Genomic DNA, 26,358 nt, shown 5'->3' with positions numbered 1-26,358 from the left:
ATTTGCACTTTCTCAAATTAAATGTCACTCTGCGAAATAGTCTACATTTATCTCCTGTCGCCTAAGAACTGGAACTGTATGTAAGACGATTATAGGGGATTTTGAGGAACTGTTTTCTAGGCGTCCTGGTCCTGGCCTTTGAACCTTATAGACCACTGCACTTCCGCGTTACATTGAGCTACAGATCCACTGAAAAATCAAACCTCTACTGCACCTCTACCACTCCTCCACCACTCCACTCCAAACTGATTTTGTGACTCCTATTGTTCTGGACCGGGCCAGATTTCACACCTCCACTGCCTCCCACAGGCTGGGGAGATTTTCATCTTAAATTTGTATTCGTCCCAAACGCCCCCAGCTCTATCCGATTCCTTCGCTTTTTTCACTGTTTACTTATCATGCATTGCAACACTAATATATATGGGCAGTACCCCAAGTCAGACTGCCCCGAACCCACTTATTAAAATGATCTTGGTGGTCTGAGGGCAGTAGCCCCCGACCCCCTCTCTGGGAGAGCACTTGAGTCAAGTACCCTCCCTTTGTTCTCTTGGGGGTCAGCTCAGTCACCCCCGAAATATAACACCCGAGTGTAGTTCTACAGTGGTAGAGGGGTGGTACAGGAGCAGTAGAAGGGAACTGAGGCGGCGGTTACACCTTTCGTTTCATTTTCGTTTCATTGTCATATGAGTTTCGCCACAACGTCGCAGCCTCGAGTCACACTTTCGTTTTTGTCACCTGGGCACAGTGATGTAGTACACTGCCAAAGCAGTAGGTGGCAGTAGGTGGCGAACATGAAGGCAATTTCAACCAATCATAACTTGAATGTGCCAATACACTTCCTGGAAGCTCCAGCAAAGAAAATGTCAACAAGGCAGGCGCCTATGGGCGCCACCATCTTGCCTATTTACTCAATGCAGCAATTCTTTTTCAGCAAAGCCTAATAAAAGTGCAATAAACAAAACGGATACATTCACTGTGTGTTCTGCCTGTCATTTGTTGATGAAACAAAACTAACATCAACACAAGTGACCACCAAGAGCGGATAGTTTAGTCTAAAAAAAGATCGGTAGCTACAGTTAGCTGCATGCTAACGTCAATGGAATATGCCATTATAACAATATAGCATTGTGGCTAGAAGCTAACGTTAGCTCACGCTAGTTAGCCAGCACCAAACTGATGATATCGGGAGCTATCAATAGTTAGATAACATTAGAGACAACGCTGTGTGTATTAAACAAAGGTGAATAGATGACTGGGCCTTTTTGTTTAATGCTTGTTAAGTTGAAAGAGGAGCTTTGAGCTAACAGGGTCTGATAGCTAACGCTAGCTCATGTTAGCCAGTGGTAATGCTAGCAGAATGAATGGATGTAAACTTTATTTAACATATTGCATAATGGGTACAATACAATACGGCTCAATACAAACAATTGTTAAGGGAATGCAGACTGTTGTAGCTTGGACTGGGGTCCTTATAAGAATAACTTGACAACACATGGTAGCTGCAGCTATTTGGGACACAGGGACACGGAGCTGGGAGCTCTGTCCCAAACACACACACACACCCACACACACAAACTCTGTTGTCACCGGAGGGCACGCAGATGGTATCTACTGCGCATGGGCGTTTTCGCAACAACGGCTCCATGCAGACTACACGGCTGTTGTCGGCGCGTTTTTTAGGGGTTCTCCAAAACGCAAACACAATTTAGCGTTTCAGCCGCATCCACCAAAAAACGCATTTCTGTGTAAAAGGGACATGAAACGTATTCAAAAACGTATAAAAACGAGCACAAAAATACTGTGTGTAACTCCCGCCTGAATCTCGAGTGCTGCATCTGTATAGTCACTTTTCCGCACCTACTCCCGAACGCCGCATGCCTAGATCTCTGGACAATCCAGAGAGACTCCGTGGGCAATCTGCACATGCGGAGTTCGGGAATAGGTGCGGAAAAGTGACTATAGCTCTGCCGAGAAAGTGCCAATCGACTTTGGGATTGGTCTCTCCGTGTTCAGGAGACTCAGGCGTATATAAAAGTCTATTGGATCATGTCTCCTGCACCCCCACAGCCGTAGCTACAAGTACAACCACTTAATGTCAAGGCTCTCATCCACATTCATTCATTTTCTCCCATGATTTCAGAATACCAGGAAGTGTTGCGGTGGTCTATTGTTTAAAGGGGCAGTTCACCCGACATTCCAATCTGGAGGAACCCTGAGAACCAACCAACCAGTCATTTGAACGTGTAGAATAAGTTCCAAGATTCCATTCAAACAGTGTTGTGATGTAAGGGGGAAGTTTACCAATAAGGGCTTTCAAAATAAACGCATACCAATGATAGTTTCGCCTTTCAACCATGCAGAGAAGGCCATCCCACCTTTTCATAAAGGACAGAGTGGTGGTGGGTATCATACTGTATCTGTCACCAGTAATACATCTGAGGGCAGAATGATGGACAAGAGTCCATGAGGTGTAAGAGTCGAAGCCACAGCATGCCTATGAATCATCACCATCACCGTAGTCCAAAATGTATACGAAAACAGCTTTCTACTAATCACGGGAAAGCTGGATCTATTTCTGCACAGGAAGCCAATTTTCAGTCCCAGCTTGGAACCAATAATATCCACATGGAACTTAAATGAAAATGTCTGATCGAGCCACAACAAGCCAAGATATTTATACTCGCAGTGACTCTCTTAATGTTAGAACCGCTTATGGTTATACTTATACTGTATGATATCAAACAGGTGGAGGTCCATTCAAGTTGATCTGATATCAAACAGGTGGAGGTCCATTCAAGTTGATCTGATATCAAACAGGTGGAGGTCCATTCAAGTTGATCTGATATCAAACAGGTGGAGGTCCATTCAAGTTGATCTGGTATCAAACAGGTGGAGGTCCATTCAAGCTGATCTGATATCAAACAGGTGGAGGTCCATTCAAGCTGATCTGATATCAAACAGGTGGAGGTCCATTCAAGCTGATCTGATATCAAACAGGTGGAGGTCCATTCAAGTTGATCTGATATCAAACAAGTGGAGGTCCTTTCAAGCTGATCTGATATCAAACCGGTGAATAGAATAGAATAGAATAGAATAGAATAGAATAGAATAGAATAGAATAGAACAGAATAGAATAGAATAGAATAGAATAGAATAGAATAGAATAGAAATACTTTATTTATCCTGAGCGAAATTCAGCCAAGCCAAGTCAAGGTGGAAGTTCATTCAAGTTGATCTGATATCAAACAACAGACCTCAATAACAGCCGGAGGTCCGTTCAAGGCACATGCAGACTCTGACATGCGTGCGTCACCCTTCAGACCGTTTAGCTTGTTTCTTTCTCTCCTCCGCTTCCCTTAATAGATCATTCCCTTCGAGCTGCCGTCAGGACAGAACAAATGGAACAGCATGGTGAACGACTCGGAGGCGCTGATGAAAAGGTAAGTGGGCTCAGTGGGCGTCGGACCGGTTAATTATGAGCGAACGGCACCGTGCTGCACAGACGTCTCCGCGGGTCCAACCCCCGCTGGCTCCCTCTCCTCCTCTCAGCCTGCCACTCACAGAGGAGGCCGGGCAGCGGCCCTCCAGCGCCCGTCTGGTGGTAGTGTGACAATGTCAAGCCATCGGTGCTGAATTTCAACTCTTCCTCCGGCATTTGCAGTGGTCTATTGTTCTATCTCTCTCTCTCTCTGTTTCCCTACCTTTCTCATCCCCATCCATCCATCCCCCTCTCTTTCTCCCTCCCTCCCTCTCTCTCTCCCTCCCTCCCCTCTCTATGTTTCCCTACCTTTCTCATCCCCCTCCATCCATCCCTCTCTCTCTCCCTCTCTCCCTCCCTCCCTCCCTCCATTCCTCCCTCTCTTTCCCTCCCCTCCATCCATCCCTCTCTCTCTCTCCCTCCCTCCCTCCCTCCCTCCCTCCCCTCCCTCCCTCTCTCTCTCTACCCTCCCTCCATCCCTCCCTCCCTCTCTCTCTACCTCCCCTCCATCCCTCCCTCTCTCCCCTCCCTCATCCATCCCCTCCCCTCTCTCCATCTATCACCTCATCTATCCCTCCTCCATCCCTCCCTCTCTGTCTCCCTCCCTCTCTCATCCCCCTCCCTCCATCCATCCCTCCCTCTCTCTCTCCCTCCCCTCCCTCCCTCATCCCTCTCTCCCCCTACCTCTATCCTTCCTCACCTCTCTGTGTGTGTGTGTGTCTATCTCTCTCTCTCTCTGTCCTTCTCTCTCTCTCTCTCTCTCTCTCTCCCTCCCTCCCTCCCTCCATCCCTCTCTCCCCCCTACCTCTATCCTTCTCCTCCACTCTGTGTGTGTGTGTGTGTGTGTGTGTGTGTGTGTGTGCGGTGTGTGTGTGCGTGTGTGTGTGTGTGCATGTGTGTGTGTGTGTGTGTGTGTGTGTGTGCGTGTGTGTGCACTGCATGTGAGAGATACAGACAAATTGATTTTCAAAGATAATGAAGAGCATATTGTAATACTTGGTACAACCTGTCTGCTTGTGTCTGTCTCTCTCTCTCTTCTCTATCTCTCCCTGTCTATCTCACTCTATCCGTCTGTCTGTCTGTCTGTCTGCCTGCTCTCTCTCTCTCTCTCTCTCTCTCTCTCTCTCTCTCTCTCTCTCTCTCTCTCTCTCTCTCTCTCTCTCCCTCTATCTCTCTCTCTCTCTCTCTTCCTACACTCCCTCTAATCCCCCCTCAGGCTAGCAGCATGAAGCGGCTGAAGGAAAACCTGACCGCCCAGGTGAATGAGACTTTAGCAATCAGCTGGCTCTAAAGGAGGAGTCTGCTGAGCACCAGGTTGCCCTCGGTGACCTCACATCGTCTCTGCGTCAGCTGGGTCTGACGGCTCCCGGCAGCCCATCGCCAGACGCGGACCAAAGCGAGACACCTGGAGCTCACCATGCAATAACAGAGGTCAGTGTGGGCAGCCAGAGACACCTACAGGCCACAACCGGAACTGCAAGGACTGCAGTATGTCATAATAGTCACTATTATAAATAGTGTCTTTTAGGGGTGTAACCACGGTACACAAAAACCACGGTTCATGCACACTACATCACTCAGTAACAAATTGTACTTGTAGGGCTGTCAACAAATATTCTATATTGAAATTAATAATCGACTTTTAAAATAATAATAATAATATTACATTGTGAAAAAAACAGCCCCCGGTGGGCGGTCGTTAGTGGTTAACATACCGTTGTATTCGTTCGGTACACTACACAGTCATTCGGTATGGATACGTGTACCTTTACACCCCTAGTGTCTTTATTCAAATAGAAGTGAGATGGTCAATAGTTTCTATTTTATTTATTTAACCTTTATTTAACTAATTGTTATTTACAACGCCGGCCTGGCGAGAGGACACAAAGGCCTCTCAAAGGGTAACAGGGAAAGGGGCCAAACGTTTTTAAATACAAATTTAATTAAATAGAAAAGAGACAGACTTCCTGTAGACTGGCTTCTCCTCTCTGACAGACTTCCTGTAGACTGGCTCCTCCTCTCTGACAGACTTCCTGTAGACTGGCTTCCTCCTCTCTGACAGACTTCCTGTAGACTGGCTTCTCCTCTCTGACAGACGTCCTGTAGACTGGCTTCTCCTCTCTGACAGACTTCCCGTAGACTGGCTTCTCCTCTCTGACAGACTTCCTGTAGACTGGCTCCTCCTCTCTGACAGACTTCCTGTAGACTCGGCTTCTCCTCTCTGACAGACTTCCTGTAGACTGCTTCTCCTCTCTGACAGACTTCCTGTAGACTGGCTTCTCCTCTCTGACAGACTTCCTGTAGACTGGCTTCTCCTCTCTGACACACTTCCTGTAGACTGGCTTCTCCTCTCTGACAGACTTCCTGTAGACTGGCTTCTCCTCTCTCACAGACTTCCTGTAGACTGGCTTCTCCTCTCTCACAGACTTCCTGTAGACTGGCTTCTCCTCTCTGACAGACTTCCTGTAGACTGGCTTCTCCTCTCTGACAGACCACCAGCAGGTAAGGGGAATAATTAAAACACACATCAAACAAACAACCAAATAAAATGACACGGTACGTACGTAATACATGAAGCAGAACAAACACATCGTAGTTAAAAGGTTGGGTGACAGTTGCAGGTGTGTGTGTAAACAACTCTGTGATAGAGTCTTTAAAAGTAGTGGAGGGATAAATGTATCCATTTTGCAAGTCTTTTGCATCTTGTTTCCAACTGCTGGGAGCAGCAAATTGGAGGGTTGACTGAAGGAAGTGTAAACACATCTAGCGAGATACGGTGAGCAGCTGACTAATGTATAATGTCACACGTTCATTTTAGGCTCTTGAAAGGCAGTACAGTACATCCTCTCCAAACGCCTATGATGGACGCTGGAACAATCTAAAAGATTCATAACGGTGGTTGAGAGAGAGAAGGAGCAGGTTCTGTGATAAAACTGAAGCATCATCCATTCTTCATAGGGAAAAATATTTTTTTTTGAATATAGTATACTTTTTTTAGGTAGGCCATAAAAAATGATATACAGTTATATCCATATAGAAGTCACGACATCCCATAAAACGAGGCAACAATAAAATCTGTTTTCTGTTTTGTTTGTTTGTCGTTGACATTCTTCTAAATGGAGGTATTTGCCCTCAAGCGCTTTTGCAGAGAGATGAAATGAACGTGTTCTCGACAGGCTGATTTGGTTTGCTGCTCCCGTTTCATCTTGTATGTAGAGAGACCAAATGCACCACAGTATGCTGATTTCACAGCACAGTAAAGTAATACTGAATATAATATGTAGGAATAAGCTTTACATAATGCAGTGGTTCCCAAAGTGTGCTGCGCAAGCTCCTAGTGGGGCATGGAGGTACTGCAGGAGAATAATATTGAAGATTAATATTAATTTAGCACCAAAACTGATAAATGCCACAAAATGTGGCAAATTATTAGGACAATTATTATTATTTGAATGAAAATAAATCTCCTATCCTACTGTAGGCCTACAACTACATTGTTTATTATAGGCCTAATTATTTCACAGTGGCACAGGATAATTTTACCAAGCTTTTGTTCATTTTCAAATAAAATATAAAACTGGCAGCTGGGTGGCGCAGCGGACTAAGCGCTTGTCACCAACGCGAGAGACACTGGTATCGAATCCGACTGTCAGCGTTGCCTCCGGCTTGGCCGGCCGTCATACTGGCTCAATTGGGAGGGAAGCCAGTGGGTGGTATTCTGGTCGTTGTAAACAGCGACTCCTACAGGTCGGTCAGGGCGCCTGCACAGCGAGGGAGGGAGATGGCGAGGGTAGTGTGACCTCCCACACGTTACACCTTGCCAATGAGAGTCCACGCTGGCAGGTGAAAAGATGCTGCTGGCTGTCTCCTATGTCTCGGAGGAAGCATCTGATAGACTTCAGGGCTCCCTAGACCGACCAGTGGGGGGCACATGCGAGCAACGACCAGGAAGGGGAGGGGGGGAATTGACATAACGACTAAATTGGGTTGGGAGAAAAACACAGAAAAACAGGAGGAGAAAAAGTGGATCAAAATAAATATATATATATAAAACTATAATTGTGTCTCTGTGTTTTGTTATGTTAATCTTGTCTTGTGACATAATGTATAAAGCATTTGGTCTAAATATAATGACTTTTCATTAATTACCTACTTTATTAAAAGCACAGTAGACTAATTAGGTAAAATAAGGCCAAATGACTAAGAAGCAGAAACACTGCAGAACAGAACAGAGATTGTAGGCTGATAGAAAGGATGTCTTCATCCTCACCTCTCCTTACCTCTCCTTACCTCTCCTTACCTCTCCTTACCTCTCCTTACCTCTCCAATAAAGGGGTGATAGCATGCAGGTTAAGTGATCATTATATGATTTTCTGTACCCGCAAAAAGCTAAAACAGAAGGCCGGCTGTCACAAAACAGTCACATCTAGAGACCTCAAAACTTACTCTAGAGAGGCCTTTAACCTAGAACTGGGGAGCTTGGACTGGTCAGATGAACTCATTCTCTTCGGTTCAAATAACAAACTCAGCAAGACCGACGGATTCTCAGTTACAGTGGGTGACAATATTGTCACAAGGAAAGACGAAATTACCTACCTGGGCTCCATCCTAGAGGCAAATCTTTCCTGTGACAAAATGGCATCCAATGTAATAAAAAAAGTCAACCAACGAACTAGATTCTTGTACCGGATCTCCTCTCTGGTAAACAAGAATACCCTGAAGACTCTGGCAGGAGCACTCATTCAAGGGTACTATGACTATGCGTGCACCTCATGGTACCAAAGCACCTCAAAGGCGCTTAAAACAAAATTACAAACATCACAAAACAAACTGGTCAGACTACTACTTGACCTGAACCCCAGAACCCACCTCACCCCTGCCCACTTTGCCAACCTAGGATGGCTTAGAGTAGACGACAGAGTACAGCAACTTGCAATGGGCCTGGTCTACAAGATACACTATACGACCGGGGTGCCCATGTACATGTCAAAATACTTCCCAAAGGTCAGTGAATACCACAACCACTACACCAGAGGAAGCTCAACAAATCATGTTAAACCCAGATTCGGCTCAAACAAGGGACTAAACACGTTTCGCAATTATGCCACAACAATGTGGAACGCCCTACCCAAAGCTGTAAAGGAATGTGAATCCCTGCCCACATTCAAAACCGCCCTTAAAGAGCACCTACGGGAGGCTGCAATTCGAAACTGGCCACCGTAAATGCCCAAAACCCCCACCACCTCCTAATAGACAGTCTCCTCCCCACCGCATGTATATATTCCCTCCCCGCCGTATGTATATTTCCCTCCCACCCACCCACCCCCTCCTAATGTACAGTCCCCTCCCCATCATATGTATATACTCTGTCAGGATCTAGGGGTAACAGTACTGTATATTTGAATACCGCCTATGTCACAAATGTATCAGTACTAAATACCTATATGTCCCTATGCCATAAATGTCATGTATGTTGTGTATGTCATAAATGTCTATATGAATTGAAAATGGGGGACCCTGATGGAAACAAGACAAACGTCTTTCTCAGGTCTGCATCCCCTTAACAATTGTATGTATTGAGCCGTACTGTATTGTACCCATTCTGCAATCTGTTAAATAAAGTTTTCATTCATTCATTCATTCACTGTACCTCTCCTTACCTGAATGAATGAATGAATGAAAACTTTATTTAACAGATTGCAGAATGGGTACAATACAGTACGGCTCAATACATACAATTGTTAAGGGGATGCAGACCTGAAAAAGACGTTTGTCTTGTTTCCATCAGGGTCCCCCATTTTCAATTCATATAGACATTTATGACATACACAACATACATGACATTTATGGCATAGGGACTGGGACATATAGGCAGGGCCGCCTCAGGGGGTGTGCGAGCAGTGCGGTCGCACAGGGCCTCGCGGGAAGGGGGGCCTCGCAAATGACTATGTACAGTGTACATAGTCAAGGATCTTCAGTCACAGTGCTCAGGTATTCTGCCACTGTGTACTCTCTGTTTAGGGCCAAATAGCATTTCAATTTCTTTCCAATGTGTCTCTCTCTCTCTCTCTTTGGATTTAAGTGTTGATCTTTGTCCTTTTGGATCTCTCATACATGCTCTCTCTCTAACACACACACACACGACAAACACACATGCTCTCGCTCTCTCTCTTTCTAACACACACAGTCTGCCTATGGCGGCCTTTCTCGATGGCTAGGCTGTGCTCGCTGAGTCTGTACCTAGTCAAGGATCTTCAGTCACAGTGCTCAGGTATTCTGCCACTGTGTACTCTCTGTTTAGGGCCAAATAGCATTTCAATTTCTTTCCAATGTGTCTCTCTCTCTCTCTCTCTGTACACTGTATATTGATTGTAGAACGGGAGCTCTCTCTCGCTCTCTCTCTTGCTATATGTTGACTGTATCATGCCCCGCCTCTGGCAGCGCTATTATTTAAGAATATGTTGACTGTATGAAAAAAAATAAAAAATAAAAATCTCGCACAGGGCCTCGCATTTCTCCCAGGCGGCCCTGCATATAGGTATTTAGTACTGATACATTTGTGACATAAACGTATTCAAATATACAGTACTGTTACCCTTAGATCCTGACAGAGTATATACATATGATGGGGAGGGAACTGTACATTAGGAGGGGGTGGGTGGGTGGGAGAGAAATATCCATACGGCGGGGAGGGAATATGTACATGTGGTGGGGAGGAGACTGTCTATTAGGAGGTTACCTCTCCTTACCTCTCCCAAAACTGGTAAATCCCAGACAAGGTTTTCAGCACCATGGAGAGTGCCGTGTGCCATATATTGTAGGCCTTTATTCTTCTGACGATGATACTGTTTATAAAACTCTTGGCATCTCAGAGAGAAAATCACTTTGACTTGAATCTCGCGCTTCACAAGATCCCCGCTGCATACATTTTTCTGATCCATTCATGCACCGGTCACTCTGGCACAGGGATGTGATTTGCACTGGTATCTATTTCTATATAAAGGCATTGTTGCAGATCTTCCCCCCTTATATCACTTAACTATTGGACTGGACCTCTGCACCTCATCATACTCGCTCCAATGACTGGCTTTACACTTAAAACCCCCAGAGTTCACACTGAACTTCCGTGACCCAGACACACGTGGAACGACCTGCAATGTACCTTAAAGGAGCACGCCAACATTTGGGGAAATTAGCTTACCGTCTTCTCCAGAGAGAGACAAGAAGATAGATACCAGTTTCCTCTCTGTGCGTTCAGTAGAAAGCTATCTGGCTGCACGTTAGCCAAGCTTAGCACAATGAATGGAAGCGAACAGTGCCGGTTAGCCTAGGCATTATCCAACGAACACCTCTCCCGAAGGCTAACCGGCACTGTCCGCTTCCATTCATTGTGCTAAGCTAGGCTAACGTGCAGCCAGATAGCTTTCTACTGAACGCACAGAGAGGAAACTGGTATCTATATTCTTGTCTCTCTCTGGGGAAGACGGTAAGCTCATTTCCCAAAATGTTGGCGTGTTCCTTTAAAACCCAATACATTAGTATCCATTGGTCGGTTTGAATCCTTAACGACTAACCCTTTCACCCCGGTCTGAAGTTGTTTTTAAATTGTTTCACTGATTGACTTCCTTGTGTGAATGAGATCTGTCTCTTCCACCGCCTCCTGTGTGACAGGGCGCCGGGCTGCTGAACAGGACCGCTGAGCTGGCTCTACACGTACAGACCAAAGAGGAACTGGTCAGTAAGATCCGAGAGGAGATGGGCTCCCTCATGCAGACGGCCGGCGAGAAGCTGGAGATGGTGGATGGCATTCATGAGGTGATTACAAAAAGTTACATCCGTTATCGGTCTGCTCATAGGGCTATAGTTATTGGGTATAGTTATTGGTCAATATGTTAAATAGTTATCGTCAATATGGACAGTTTATGTCATTTACGGCTGTCCGGAGCGCGTGCCTGTTGGGAATGCGTGCCCGTTGCAGTGTTGTCGAGAACCTTGGTGTTGCTGCTTGCAGCGTTCTCAAGGAACCTTGGTGTTGCTGCTTGCAGCGTTCTTGAGAACCTTGGTGCTGCTGCTTGCAGCGTTCTCAAGGAAACGTGGTGCTGCTCCTTGTAGCATTTTCTCGAGAACCTTGGTGTCGCTGCTTGCAGCGTTCTTGAGAACCGAGCATCCAACTCCACATTCGACACGGCACTTACTTGGGCGCTCAATACACAACACACAATACGCAAAACACCCACCAAGTGTGAAGTGGATCAGATGAATGGTTCTCGAGATACTGTATGCGAAGGACAGACTCAGTGACTCAGAGCATTGTGACTCAGACATCATATCTACACATGTCCACCAAATGTGGTTGCCATAGCACAACACGTTCAGGAGATATGATATTCTAATATAATCCCACAGCATTTGAACAAATCTTTAGGGCCTATAGCTAAATTATTTTGAACATCAAACATTTGAAAAAGTTACTTTTTTCGGCTTGGTCCAGAGATTCTCTGTAACACATTTGGTGATGATTGCTCAAAATGTCTAGGAGGAGTTGTGAAAGAAATCATTTGTAAAAAAAAATGTAAATGGCAAAAAATCTATCTATGGATAGATCTGAATTACAGAGCTCAAAGATTTCAGGCCAAAACATAACATTTGTTGTTATAGCGCCACCATCTGGTAAAATGGCGTCACCATCTGGTAAAATCTATCTATCTATCTGTCTATCTATCTATCTATCTATCTATCTATCTATCTATCTATCTATCTATCTATCTATCTATCTATCTATCTATCTATCTATCTATCTATCTATCTATCTATCTATCTATCTATCTATCTATCTATCTATCTATCTATCTATCTATCTATCTATCTATCTATCTATCTGTCTGTCTGTCTGTCTGTCTGTCTGTCTGTCTGTCTGTCTGTCTGTCTGTCTGTCTGTCTGTCTGTCTGTCTGTCTGTCTGTCTGTCTGTCTGTCTATATATCTATCTATCTGCCTGCCTGCCTTTTATATTTGTTTTATAAAACGTTAACGTGATAACGTTACTAATGTTACTAAGATGCCCCTGTGCATGTTCTCCATGATAATGTGACCCTCTACATGAAGTACTTTGACCCCCCGTGTAGAGGGCTGTGTAATGACGCCCCTGGGGCAACTGATGTATCTTTACCCCCTGTGCCTTTGTCTAAAGCTGACAGCTCACGCTCAGGGAGCAAAGGTCATGGCCCTGTCATCCGTGGTAGCCGGGAAAGAGGCGGAGGCAGAGGTCATCTCCATGCGCAGAGAGCTGGAAGGTGATATATTTAGCTCAATGTGTGACACACTCTCTCTCTCTCTCTTTCTCCCTCTTCTCTCCCCCTCTCTCTCTCTCTCTCTCTCTCTCTCTGTCTCTCCCTCTCTCTCTGTCTCTTTCTCTCTGTCTGTCTCTGTCTGTCTCTGTCTCTCTCTCGCTCTCTATGTCTCTCTCTATCTATCTCTCTGTCTCTCTCTGTCTCTGTCTCTTTCTCTCTGTCGCTTTCTCTCTGTCTGTCTCTTTCTGTCTCTGTCTCTCTCTCTCTCTCTCGCTCTCTATGTCTCTCTCTCTATCTATCTCTCTCTCTGTCTCTCTCTGTCTCTCTCTCTCTTTCTGTCTCTCTCTTTCTTTCTTTCTGTCGCTCTCTCTCTCACTTGTAGTCTCTCTCATACTCTCTATCTCTCTCTCTCCCATCTCTCTCTCTCGTGCTCTCATTTGCATTCCTCACTACCATCCCACTGAATTATTCTTGTGAAATTGAAATGTCATCAGTTGAGACAGAGGAAACTAATATAATAACACTTGTCTAAACTATCACTTGTTGTATAAATGTATTGTCACAGCCCTAATGTTGCTTGTTGGCAGGTCAAATTTATGATTATCATCCAATATAGTTTACTTGACATAATACCACTTGTTTTCAGTCAAAACAATAAGTCACTCATTATATTTCCTATAGTGAAGACGAGTGGTAATTAATTATGTTATCGGACTGTAATAATAATAATGCCCTTTCTGCTGACTTGTCGTACAAAACAAGTCGTTTTGGATAAAAGCGTCAGCTAAATGACAAACATGTAAATGTAAATAATAACACTTTTCTAGAATTTATTAAAAAAAAATTATAACTTCACATATTACTGTAACCATAGTGACATCTGGTGGTATCGGTCAAAATTAACCGGTACATGTCTATATTACGAAAGCAGGTAACCAAAAAAGTAAGCAAACCAAACGTTCTTTTGTTCATATAAGAAATTCAAACAACGCTTGGACACGTGACGCTGCATATCTAGTGGCTCTGGGCTCGTTCTCATTCCGTTCTCTCTGCCTCGGCTTTCATGAGACACACAGCCTCTGTCTCATCCACTGGCTGCATCCTCCTCAGACATGTCTTCGTCATGATCGGCATCATACTCCACATCACATGTAGATTAGATTCAGATTTATTGTCATCATACAGCACAAGTACAGTACGACGGAAAGATCATCCTCAAGGTCAAATAGTCCTATTTTCTCTGCCATGTGATCAACAGCCTCATAGGCAGATGCTGCTGCAGAATGAAACTGACAGGCACTCAGACAGGCCTCATGTATAGCATGTATAGGTGCCAATGTTGTGAGAATCTCTGCTTTGATGTGCATGACACGCCATGATGTGCTCGACAATAACGAGAGAGAGAGAGAGAGAGAGAGAGAGAGAGAGAGAGAGAGAGAGAGAGAGAGAGGGGGGGGGGGAGAGGGGGAGAGAGAGAGAGAGAGAGAGAGAGAGGGGGGGGGGAGAGGGGGAGAGAGAGATAGAGAGAGAGAGAGAGAGAGAGAGAGAGGGGGGGGGGGGAGAGAGAGTGAGAGATTGATTCACTTTTAGTGTGTGTTTTTATATTCTGTGAGAAAGGTTGAGTTCCCATGGGGGAGGGGTGTCTAGACTCAAAGATGAATCTTGTTTGAGTGAAATTCGATCCACAACCTTTCAATGCTGCATTATGCCGTACTGTCAACACACAATATTCTCAGGTCCCACGACACCACAGATGTTACCATTTATTTTTAGTGACCTTCAGAATTGCATAGAATGGTGTGTTTATATAGCTGTTTCTGAGGATATCGTAAAGCCTTGTTCCAATAAAAAAATAAACTAGATTGTATTTATTACATATCTTAATTTAAGGTTTAAGATACACAACGTGGCGAAATTCAATACACAGCCAAACTTATCAAAGACAGAAAAGAGAGCCAGTGGGGAATTGTGGTTGGTGTGTCTATTTAGAAGCTAGATTAAAGAGATAAGTTTTCAAATCCTTTCTATAAAAAAAAAGTGTCAAACAATTCTGACACGCAGATAGAAACCCGTGTACTGTTCCACGCTTTAGGGGCGTAATCGTAGAACGAGGCTTGAGAGGAGAACTTGAAAACGGGTCGAATTGTACCCAAACACAATAGGAGGGTTAAATGACACGTTGGCTGTTCGCAACTCATGAAGACGGTGCCAAGTCTTTTATTTATTGTTTGTGTTCCCACCCAGAACGCCCACAGGACTCATGGGATAAAACCCCGAAATTAAAAGGACAGATAATGAAAGTATTGGAATTGGATAAATTCAGCGTGCGAATCCTGACAAGAGAAAATGAACCACACCAATTAAATACATTGCAATCCAATGTCCCCTGAGTTATATTACTGATTGAGTGAAAACACATCTCTCTTAGCGTGAGTGACCTTCCTTCCTTTCTTTAAATACTGAGAGCTGAGATGGACACAGAGTAAAGGGCTCATTCACATCTAATTAAACAATGCGAGGAAAGAAACACAAGTCTCCCCTACTTTCGAACGGGATAGTTGCGTTTGGCTCCGGAAATAATAATGTATTGTAACATTTAATATAACCCTCATCTGCACTTTTGTTTACACTATTTATTTTTCTCATATTCACTGTTTTTTTTTTTATATATTTAAATGTCTTATATTCAGATACAATTGTATTGCCTATATTTGTGTACTTCTACTATTACCTTGCCCATACCTGTTTTGTGGTATTAGTTGAGTATTTCCAGTTCAGGGGTCTTTATACGGAAAGCCTTTTTAATCCACATTTTAATCTACATTTATCTGTAACACAACAAGCAAGTACTACTTACTGAATACAATTTAAAGAAGAAAAAAGGAGGAATATATAATATATATATATATATTGTATACAAAACTTAAAAAAAAAATTTAATAATCCATAAGAGAGTTCATAAGAAAGTATTTTGAATGTTTAATCACAATTCTATCCACTCAATTGCTTTCAGTGCTCAAACTTCTAATCTCATATGTGACCTGAAAAGGCGTTATATCAAAGGAGTCACATCAGAGGAGTCATATCAGAGGAGTCATATCAGAGGAGTCATATCAGAGGAGTCACCTTTTTACTTAAATCATAGAGGTCAGAGGTCAGTGCATCAAATACGGAACGCTTCTTTGTACCGGAATATGAGGACATGATGTTGTACAAGTGCTTTTACTTTTGATTCTTGAGTACATTTACATTTACATTTTGTCATTTAGCTGACGCTTTTATCCAAAGCGACTTACAAGTTCTGTACGACAAGTCAGCACTCTATCAAGTACAACTCTATCAGCTGCGTAACAATGGATCATCAAACAGTGCTGAAACTTGGGTGCATAGACATAAGACATATTAATATAGTAGGAGGAATGCATGGTAGTATAGGACAGTAAGAAGGTTAGTGTTTATTTAGTTTTTTTAATTAGATATTGATTGAAGAAGTGTGTCGACAGCGAAAGATTAGTCGGGATTCGGCTGTCCTAACTGTGGTGGGAAGTTCATTCCACCATTGTGGAGCGAGGACCGAGAATAGGCGGCTTCTCTTTGATGACCCTCCCTCGGTACATCTGCCGAGTACATCTACTGAGTACTTTAATAGTAATAAAAAAAAAATCCCCAGACATGCAGAGGGAGTGGCCCCGCAGGCAGGCCCAGACCAGGGCCGCGATGAAGAAGGAGAAGCCCCTGGGAGAGAAGGTGCTCGGTGACGTCAGGAGGAGGGTGAAGCAGGTGGAGAAGATGCTGAAATCAGCCCTGGAGAACAGCAGCCTCCCCGACGCCAGCGCCAAGGAGGCGGAGCGCCACGCGCAGGCCGCGGTCAAGGTGCGCATGCACGACGCCAACCCAGTACGACACAAATACAACGCCAACATTTTGGGAAATTGGCTTCTCGTCTTCTCCAGAGAGAGACAAGAAGATAGATACCAGTTTCCTCTCTGTGCGTTCAGTAGAAAGCTATCTGGCTGCACGTTAGCCTAGGAGGAGGAAGCGGACAGTGCGGTTAGCCTTCGGTTAGCCTTTGGGAGAGGTGTTCGTTGGACAATGCCTAGGCTAACCGGCACTGTCCGCTTCCATTCATTGTGCTAAGCTAGGCTAACGTGCAGCCAGATAGCTTTCTACTGAACGCACAGAGAGGAAACTGGTATCTATCTTCTTGTCGCTCTCTGGAGAAGACGGTGAGCTAATTTCCCCAAATGTTGGCGTGTTCCTTTAACAAACACAGAGGAATGTTACCCAGTACAATACAAATACATGAACAAACGCAGAGGAATGATTCATGAAAGAATTGGCACATTTACATTTAGTCATTTAGCTGACGTTATCCAAGCAACTTACAGATTGTGAACAACAAGTCAGCAGGAGGGGTCCATCTCTGGCAGCTTAAGGGTTTTGATTGATTGATTGAAAACTTTATTAACAGATTGCAGAATGGGTACAATACAGTACAGCTCAATACACACAATTGTTAAGGGGATGCAGACCAGAGAAATACTTTCGTCTTGTTTACATCAGGGTCCCCCATTTTCAATTCATCAGGACATATATGACATACATGACATACAGATAGACAGTACTGCTACATCTATACATTTATGACATACCAGATTTACAAATACAGTACTGTTTGTGATACAGAAGGAGTCAAGAAAAGGGAGTATATACATTTGACGTAGAAACTGTACATTGGAGGAGGTTGGGTGGGGTTGGGTGGGTACATTGGGATATTGTCAACCATACTGGGTAATTTACATTGGAGGTGGTTGGGGGGGGGGGGGAGAAACACTGGGTCAGTGGCGTTGTTCATCAATAGTGTTGAACATGAGTGTTACACTCTGAGTGCATACTAGTATAATTAGCATGATAAGTAGTAGTATCAAAACACACCTAAAACACACCTGTTCACACTTGCCTTCACACAACACGGCCCTGCTCCCAAGTAGCCCACCTACTTCTCTTTTCTCTTTTCTTTTAAGCCACAGATCCCATTGTTTTTAGTTTTTAGTTTTTGTTTTTGTTAATTTTCTTGTTACCACTTCATCCAATTGGACAGCACCTTGCTTAATTTATTTTATTTTATTTGTTTTTTTTCCTATTGTTACTATACACATACAGTATATTCATTTTTTTCACATTTTTAGTTACCCTTTCTTTTATATAGCTTCTCTCTCTCCTTGTACAGTGTCCTTGAGTCTGAGAAAGGCGCTTCTCTCTTCAAATCCAATTTATTATTATTATTATTATTTTAGTATGAGTAGTACGGTAAGCATATTAAAAAGCATAGTATTAGGGTACATAATAGTAAAAGACAGTAAGAAGTTTCGGTTTTTCTATTTTAGATATTGATTGAAAAGGTGTGTTTTTAGTCGACGTGGAAAATTGGGCAAGTTTCAGCTGTCCTGACTGTGGTGGGAAGTTCGTTCCACCATTGTGGAGAGTATAGCCTGCTTCTCTTTGATGACCCCCCAGAAGCTCGGATATGAGTGGGTCTTCCAGAAGATGCAGAGCGCAGGGGTCTTGAGGGCGTGTAGTTAGAGACCATCGACCGGAGGTAGGAGGGAGCCGTTCCCCTCTCTGCACTGTATGTCAGGTCAAGGACCTTGACGCGGATTATTGCGGCAATGGGAAGCCAGCGCAGCTCTCTGAGAAGTGGGGGTGACACAGGTTGATTTTGATAGATTAGAGATCAAACAGGCCGCTGTGTTCTGTATGAGTTGAAGGGCGTTGGTGGCGCAAGCCCGTTAAAGCCAGCTAGCAGAACACTTAGGCAAGACATGACTAGGGTTTTATACCGAACTCTGTACTTTTAAGTGTACCAGCCGAATTACGTCGGTACTACTGAGTACTGATTCACGCTAGATCAAGAGCGTAATATAATATTACTAGACAAGAGGGAGCCTTTTCCACAAATATATATATATTACTGTCCCATCTCTTCGTCTTTTGGAAAGCCCAGACGAGGTCAGAGGAGTTTGATAAGATTTAGAATGAGGATGGCCAGATAATATTGATATTTAAACATTTAAAAACATGGGCGGCTGGGTGGCGCTGCGGTCTAAGCGCTCGTCACCAACGCATGAGACACCGGTATCGAATCCGGCTGTCAGCGTTGCCTCTGGCTTGGGCCGGCTGTCATACTGGCTCAATTGGCAGAGTCAGCGGGAGGGGAGTCGATGGGTGGTAATCTGGTCGTTGTAAACAGCGACTCCTACAGGTCGGTCAGGGCGCCTGCACAGCAAGGACAGATGTCGAGTTTCCGCTCGGTACTGATACCGAATTCCAGGAATTGGTACTGCAGGTACCGGTTAAAAAAGTGAACCGTACCCAACCCTAGACATGACTCAGCAACGCTGGACTGAATCGCTCCCACAACTTTGCCCTCCAAAAATCATTTTCTTCTCATCTCTCTTCTGTCTCCTCCTCCTTCTTTTCTCCAGGAATCAAAGGCCACTCTGACCCAGGCCAAGCACACCAGAACCGCATCTGCTCAGCTCGGCTCCCGCACGGACGCCACGCTCCGGCAGCTGTCCCAGCAGGAGCGCCTCGCTGCCAGACACGTCCACTCCCAAGTCACGTCAGAGGTGAAGCTGTTATGTAGGAAAGAAAAATAACAAAGCCAGATGTTCACGTCGTGCCAACGGTTAAAACCCTCGCGGCGGCGTTCCCTAAACTCTCTCACGATCGATCCCTCCTATACGTCCCTCAAACCCGTCGCGTCCCCCCCTCTTTTCCCAAGCGCAGAACATTTGCCTGAAGGGAGCTAGAAGCCTTTGGGAAGTGTAGTTTAAAAAAAATGCCAACGCTCGGCTCATTGAAAGCTCTGGATGTCTTCTTCTCAAAATTACTACATTTTCCATCATTCAGCGACGGCCGTTAATTCAAAATGGCGGATATCCGGGATCACAACAACACATTTCAAAAACTAAAATCTCACTAATATAACACTGTAACCTATTGGTAAACAAACGTGTTGCTGAAAATATACACTATGGCTGCTGTTGTGACATGGTTAGGATGTTTACTCTTGAATACGTTTGGAGAAAAAAAAACGCTAATTATGTCAGACAGTCTAGAGAAACTGATTTATGACGTGATGTCATTTTGGGACCGGTACCGGTCCCGTCGGGTGGAAGAGGCAGAGTAATCAAAATAATTGGAATTTCACGGAACACAACATAGTAACCGCAACTCGGCCGTGTTCATTCTCCAGAGGCCAATGCGTGTCGAATTCTACGGTACGCGGTTCACTTAGATTTTCAATTCAGCTTTATTCTAAATGCACTTTGCACACAGGTGTCACATTAAACATTACGCAGGGGTAAAGGAGAGTGGCGCCCCGACAGACCGTATCCAGAATAAATCCATCAGAGTCTACCGCATGTGAATTGCTTGCATTTGTGTCACTCAATGGCACTATAACCTTGCCAGGGTTAGGCTTTTTCGATTCCCACAATGAAAGAATGGTTGTTCCATTGTAAAGTGACACGTGTCCTAGTTCTAGAAGAAATGCTGTAGAAATGCAGTCATGCATTCATTCATTCATTCATTCATTCCTACTGTATGTCTGTTATACGACAGCCTGAGGTGTCCTTGGCCTATGTGAAGAATGACATCGAGGCGGCCAAGCTCCAGCTGGAAGCCTACTCTCTTACACTGACCCAGCTACTCGGCAAGATTGGTAAGTCAAGAGTTTATGGTTTTTCATATTTTATTAGCCCATGAGAGCACTTTCCCTGACAGCTTGTTGTTGTTGCACGGGGGTCTTTTTAGACGTCTGTCTTCGAAGCCTATGAAGTATTCTTATTGGCAGAGCGTCAAATCAATATAGACATATGCGGCTCATTGACCGAAGGAAATATTTTCTCGATTTCCGTTTCAAGTCTCCCTATGGTAATGTCTCAACGAGAGGAGTCCAAATGGCCTCTCTTTTAATTAATAGGGCCCGGAGGAATTCCTTTGTCCTGAATGCCAGTGTGTTCAAATGATTCAGAGTAAACAGGATGCAAATATCACACAGATTAATTGTAGTCCAAAACTGTTTGTACTGTGTTCAGTGAATTATACAGGCCATATGTTATTGACAAAACAATAAAAACAATGCAATGAGACCATTTCTATTATTTACTGAAATAATTCGACGGCATTCGACAAAGCATTAGATACATTGTAAGTGTAAAGGGTCATCAAAATGACTATCGTTGATCAAGCCAGTGAAAATAACCGCTCAATAACGGTCGACATATTACTTTATCCTCCTCCACCAAATAAGGTTATTGAGTTTAATTCTCTTTCATTTTCAGCGCTATTTTGACACTTTCTGAGCCACGTCATACAGACTTGTTCACACAAGGCTCAGCGGGTGCATTGGAAAGGCAGCATCACGTTAAGTGTTTGGTCCTTGGACTGTCAGAGTACACAAGGACACTTGAACAAAGGTTCTATGGACTGAAATGCTAGTCAATACATGTACTGTACGTGGTGCTATAAGTATAAGAGCAGAGTTCAGGATCTCATTCAACAGTTTGAAGAAAAAAGGTAATTCTGAAACCCATGCTATTTAACCCACGCTCTCTCTCCCCCACCTCCCTCTGTCTTCTCTCCCCCTCTCTTTCTCTGTCTCTCTTTTATTTCTCTCTTTCTCTATATTTTCTCTCTCTCTATGTCTCTTTCTCTCTCTTATCGTTCTCTCTTTTCTCTCTCTCTCTCTGTCTCTTTCTCTCTCTCTTTCTCTCTCTGTCTCTCTTTTATTTCTCTCTGTCTCTCTTTTCTCTCTCTTTATCTTTCTTTCTCCCTCTCTCTCTCCCTCTATCTCCCTCTTCCCCTCTCCCCCTCCCCCTCCCCCCCTCTCTCTCTCTCTCTCCGCCCCCTCTCTCCCCCTCTCCCCCCCCCTCTCTATCTCCCTCCCCCTCCCCCCTCTCTCTCTCTCACTCTCTCTCTCTCTCCCCCCTCTCTCCCCCCCCCTCTCTCCCCCTCTCCCTCTCCCCCCTCTCTCTCTCTCTCTCCCCCCTCTCCCCCCCCTCTCTCTCTCTCTCTCTCTCTCTCCCCCCTCTCCCCCCCCTCTCTCTCTCCCCCCCTCTCTCTCTCTCCCCCCCTCTCTCCCTCTCCCCCTCTCCCTCTCCCCCCCTCTCTCTCTCTCCCCCCCTCTCCCCCCCCCCTCTCTCTCTCTCCCCCCCCTCTCTCCCTCCCCCCCCCCCTCTCTCTCACTCTCTCTCTCTTTCCCCCCCCTCTCTCCCCCCCTCTCTCTCTCTCCCCTCTCTCTCTCTCTCCCTCCCTCTCTCTCTCTCTCCCTCTATCTCCCTCTCTCTTTCTCTCCCCCCCCCCCTCTCCCCCCCCCCCTCTCTCTCTCCCCCCTCTCTCCCTCTCTCCCCCCTCTCAGATGGGAGGGTGCCATTGGAGCGCTTCGAGCGCCTCCTGAACGACACGGCGGGTCGCCTCAGCATGCTGCGCGGCAGCGTGGAGAGCCCGGCGCTGAGCGGGAAGATCCAGAGGCTGCGCTCGGCATCGGAGGAGCAGCAGAGCCGCATGTCCCTCCTGGAGCGAGACCTCCAGGAGATCAGAGATGAGAGGGACAGTCTGCGGGACATTGCCCTCAATCTGCCCAAGTCCTGCCCCCAGGCCACAGGCCAGGCCTAAGGAGGGGGGGGGGGGGGGGGGGGCGTTAGAATCATGGACAAAGCAACGGCGCTTAAGGGAGAAACATGAGGATTCTGATGATCATGCTCAGTAATAATGGATGATAATTTTATCTCTGGCTTTTCTAGCGAAAGGTGTGATGTTCTTCCTAAGTCTTTACAATGTTGATCCTTTGTCCCAGAAAGTCTTTACAATGTTGATCCCCTGTTCATCTACTGTCCCAGCAAGTCTTTGCAATGTTGACCCTATATCCACATACTGCCCCAGCAAGTCTTTACAATGTTGATCCTATCTCCACTGTCCCAGAAAGCCTTTACAATGTTGATCCTATCTCCAGCTACTGTCCCAGCAAGTCTTTACAATGTTGATCCTATCTCCACCTACTGTCCCAGCCAGTCTTTACAATGTTGATCCTATATCTCCACCTACTGTCCCAGTCAGTCTTTACAATGTTGATCCTATATCTCCAGCTACTGTCCCAGCACGTCTTTACAATGTTGATCCTATATCTCCACCTACTGTCCCAGCAAGTCTTTACAATGTTGATCCTATATCTCCACCTACTGTCCCAGCAAGTCTTTACAATGTTGATCCTATATCTCCACCTACTGTCCCAGCCAGTCTTTACAATGTTGATCCTATATCTCCACCTACTGTCCCAGCCAGTCTTTACAATGTTGATCCTATATCTCCACCTACTGTCCCAGCCAGTCTTTACAGTGTTAATCATCTGTCCAGCTACTGTCTCAGGAGGGTACAATGTGTGGAACCATAACCACACACACTCACACACACTTTATTCCAACTACTACTCGTCATGTCTCTTCTTCTTCATTGGGATTTTCTTGTTCAGTTCACCCCCCCCCCCCCTTTCATATTAAAAACAACATCAGAAGTGTAATTAAACCATGAATAATAACTAGACGGTGGTAGCTGCTGGAGTGCTCTGATTTAGCGACGTGAGGCCACGAGGTGTATCCGAGTGCTTCTCCAAACCGACACGTTCATTTACACTCCAGCTCTTTTCTCATCAGCTCGGCTTAATTAACAATTAGTCCCTTTGGCCTCCACAGGGTTTGGGATTTAACAGCACACAGTCCCGAGCACAGAGTGCCTCTCTCTCTCTCTTGGTTTCTCTGCTTTTTTCTTTCACTTTCATGTCCTCTTCCTCATCCTCATCCTCCTCCTCCTCATCATCTTCCTTCGTCTTGACGAAATGAAAAGAGGAAGAGGAGGACGACGCAGACGTTGCTCATTGTGTGACGGGTTGCCATCTTGTTCTCACTGAGATCTATGGCCTAAATTACCCCCATTACCAAGATTTAAATGAAAGAGCTGCCGTTTCCCCCCCGCAGGGTGAAATGAGTAAAAGTGTAACGTCTCTAGTCGAGATGGAGGCGGTACAAGACTCGCCGTTCTGATAATAGGTTTCACTGTCTCCACTGTCCCCACATTCCAAGGAAATTACATTATTGTCAATTAAAACCCTTTCACTGCCGCACTACCAAACGGTTAACCCCTTTCACCGCGACATCACGCGGAAGGTTAACCCTTTCACTGCCACACGACAGCCGGTTAACCCTTTCACAAAGGGTAGTGTGATAGTAAAGGGTTAACCTTCTGTAGTGTGGCAGTGAAAGGGTTAACACAGTCGTTTCAATGTGTCTCCACATGTCCCTCCTATAGACACATACTGTAGTCCCCTACATATTCACCTCTGCAGTGGGGTCAGAGGTTAGAGGGCAGGTTGCCCATGGTGCAGCGCCCCCTGGAGCGGTATTGGGGTGCAGCTTCTTGCTCGAGGGCACTGTGGCAGAGATTGTGTGGTACCAATCGCCAGCACACACAGCTACAACACCCCCCTCCCGCGCCCGTCTGTGCCACGGATTGGAACCGGCGACCTTACTGGTCGGCCTCTCTATCTCTAGGCCAGTGGCACATTAACCCGTTCACTACCACACTACAGAAGGTTAACCTTTCACTACCACACTACAGACGGTCACTACAGTGTGGTGGTGAAAGGGTTAACCTTCTGTAGTGTGGTTGTGAAAGGGTTAACCCTTTGCCGTGTGTGGCAGTGAAAGGGTTAACCCTCTGTATTGTCGCAGTGAAAGGGTTAACCCTTTGGTAGTAGTGTGGTAGTGAAAGGGTTAACCTGTGAACCGTCTTCTCTGGGGACCCCCTGAAGCCTCCCCGAGGACCCGTGGGGGGTCCCCAGACCCCACGCTGAGAACCGCTGCTCTGCCTCCTTCAACTACATCGTGTTGATCCGACAACAAACACAGATGGGACAAGATCTCATGGGATGGGGGGGCTGTGACCTAATGGGACACTGGTGTGGAGATATTTGGGAACATCGGCCCTCAGACTGCAGTAAATGGTAAATGGCTGCATTTATATAGCAGCTTTTATCCAAAGCGCTTTACAATTTGTTCCTCACATTTTACCTGTTCACTCACACATTCACACACCAACGGCAGAGGCAACCATGCAAGGTGCCAACCTGCTCATCGGGAGCAGTTAGGGATTAAGTGTCTTGCTCAAGGACACTTCGACACGCTGCCCGGGAGGAGCGGGAATCAAACCGGGAACCTCCGGATTACCAGACGGCCAGCTCTACCTCCCGAGCCACAGTCGCCCCCAATCTGATCAGCAATAAATCAGAATTGAGCACTAAGGCTTGCAGTGTGAACGTAGCCTAATGTGTGTGTGTGTGCGTGCGTGCGTGTGTGCGTGTGTCTGAGAGAGAGATATCTGTAATACCCCTTTTTGGCCACAATGTTGTGCTGTTTACTTACTTGGAGGTAACTCCAGTCTGCTTTTCTTTCAGCTATTAATATGGCACAATGCCATAAACACAGTTCATTGGCTGCACAAACACCTGCTGTTTGCCTTTACAAAGACGTCCGCGATGATGATGTAATGAAATACTATGGATCAATGTACACAACGCCAGATGGCGGTTTTAAAGCCACCCAATGATTGTAGTGCTTTATACCAATAAAAAACCATTTATAAAAATTGTAAAAGTCCATTTATTCTTCACACCAGATATCCAGTAAAACATTCATGCAGCAGTTTTATTTGACAAATCCTCCTGCACATTTTTGTGAATTAAAGTCGACTTTAATTTCCTGTTACAATTCTGACTGATGACATAATAGCCCATTTGACAGCATATACAGACTTGAGGGTTAGGCATTTATCTAGCTGGAAAATGAAAATAAGAATGTACACGACGCTTCCAAAACTCTTTTGATGAAAATGTTTCATCACCGTAGGAACTCTATGCCATTCAGTGTTGAATTTAAAATGCCTGCATTAATTTAGTCGAACAAACTTGTGTCAGTGAAAACCTGGCTATAGTGTCTACGTCTAATCATACTGTGTGAGGCTTGTATATGATGATGTTCATACACAGAAACTGAAGTACAGTATATATACAGTAGATTGCACGGTGACGGCGCTAACGGGTCCGATCCGTTTAGCCAAGGGTTAGTGAGTCTAGGCCTCTGTGGTCATTACACTACCCCCCCCCCCCCTCCTTCAGGAAGCATGTCCCCCACGTTTCAGCTCCCTCACGTAAATGGTGCATGTATATAGCAGCTTTTAGCCAAAGCGCTTTACAATTTGGTCCTCACATTTTACCCGTTCACTCACACATTCACTCACCGACAGCGGAGGCGACCATGCAAGGTGCCAACCTGCTCATCGGGAGCAATTAGGGGTTAAGTGTCTTGCTCAAGGATGGGAGGAGCGTGAATCAAACCGGGAACCTCCAGATTACTGGACGACTGCTCTACCTCCCGAGCCACTGTCGCCCCTAAGGTGAACGGCGGTGTGGTTGGCTGTTGACTCGATTACTGGCGATTTTTGGCTGCAGGTATACGACTGGTATAGCTCTATATGG

General features: G+C 45.3%; 1 protein-coding gene across 1 annotated transcript in view; it reads left to right on the top strand.

Annotated features, from left to right (window-relative positions):
* lamc3 (laminin, gamma 3) overlaps window positions 1-25,451 on the top strand; it is a 183,066-nt gene extending 157,615 nt beyond the window's left edge. Inside the window, 10 exon segments of the mRNA XM_084324803.1 lie at window positions 3,364-3,440; window positions 3,550-3,601; window positions 4,695-4,752; window positions 4,755-4,909; window positions 11,150-11,293; window positions 12,668-12,770; window positions 16,438-16,640; window positions 19,253-19,396; window positions 20,394-20,493; window positions 22,192-25,451. Coding sequence (XP_084180929.1) covers window positions 3,364-3,440; window positions 3,550-3,601; window positions 4,695-4,752; window positions 4,755-4,909; window positions 11,150-11,293; window positions 12,668-12,770; window positions 16,438-16,640; window positions 19,253-19,396; window positions 20,394-20,493; window positions 22,192-22,448 — 1,293 coding nt within the window. The 3' untranslated portion in view covers window positions 22,449-25,451.
* Window positions 25,452-26,358: the final 907 nt, after the last annotated feature.

The sequence above is a fragment of the Notolepis coatsorum genome, assembly GCF_963971535.1.
Source record: "Notolepis coatsorum genome assembly, chromosome: 11".
Taxonomy (NCBI): Eukaryota; Metazoa; Chordata; class Actinopteri; order Aulopiformes; family Paralepididae; genus Notolepis; species Notolepis coatsorum.
Note: the sequence above shows the minus strand (reverse complement) of the source record. Positions and strands in the feature narration are given on the sequence as shown.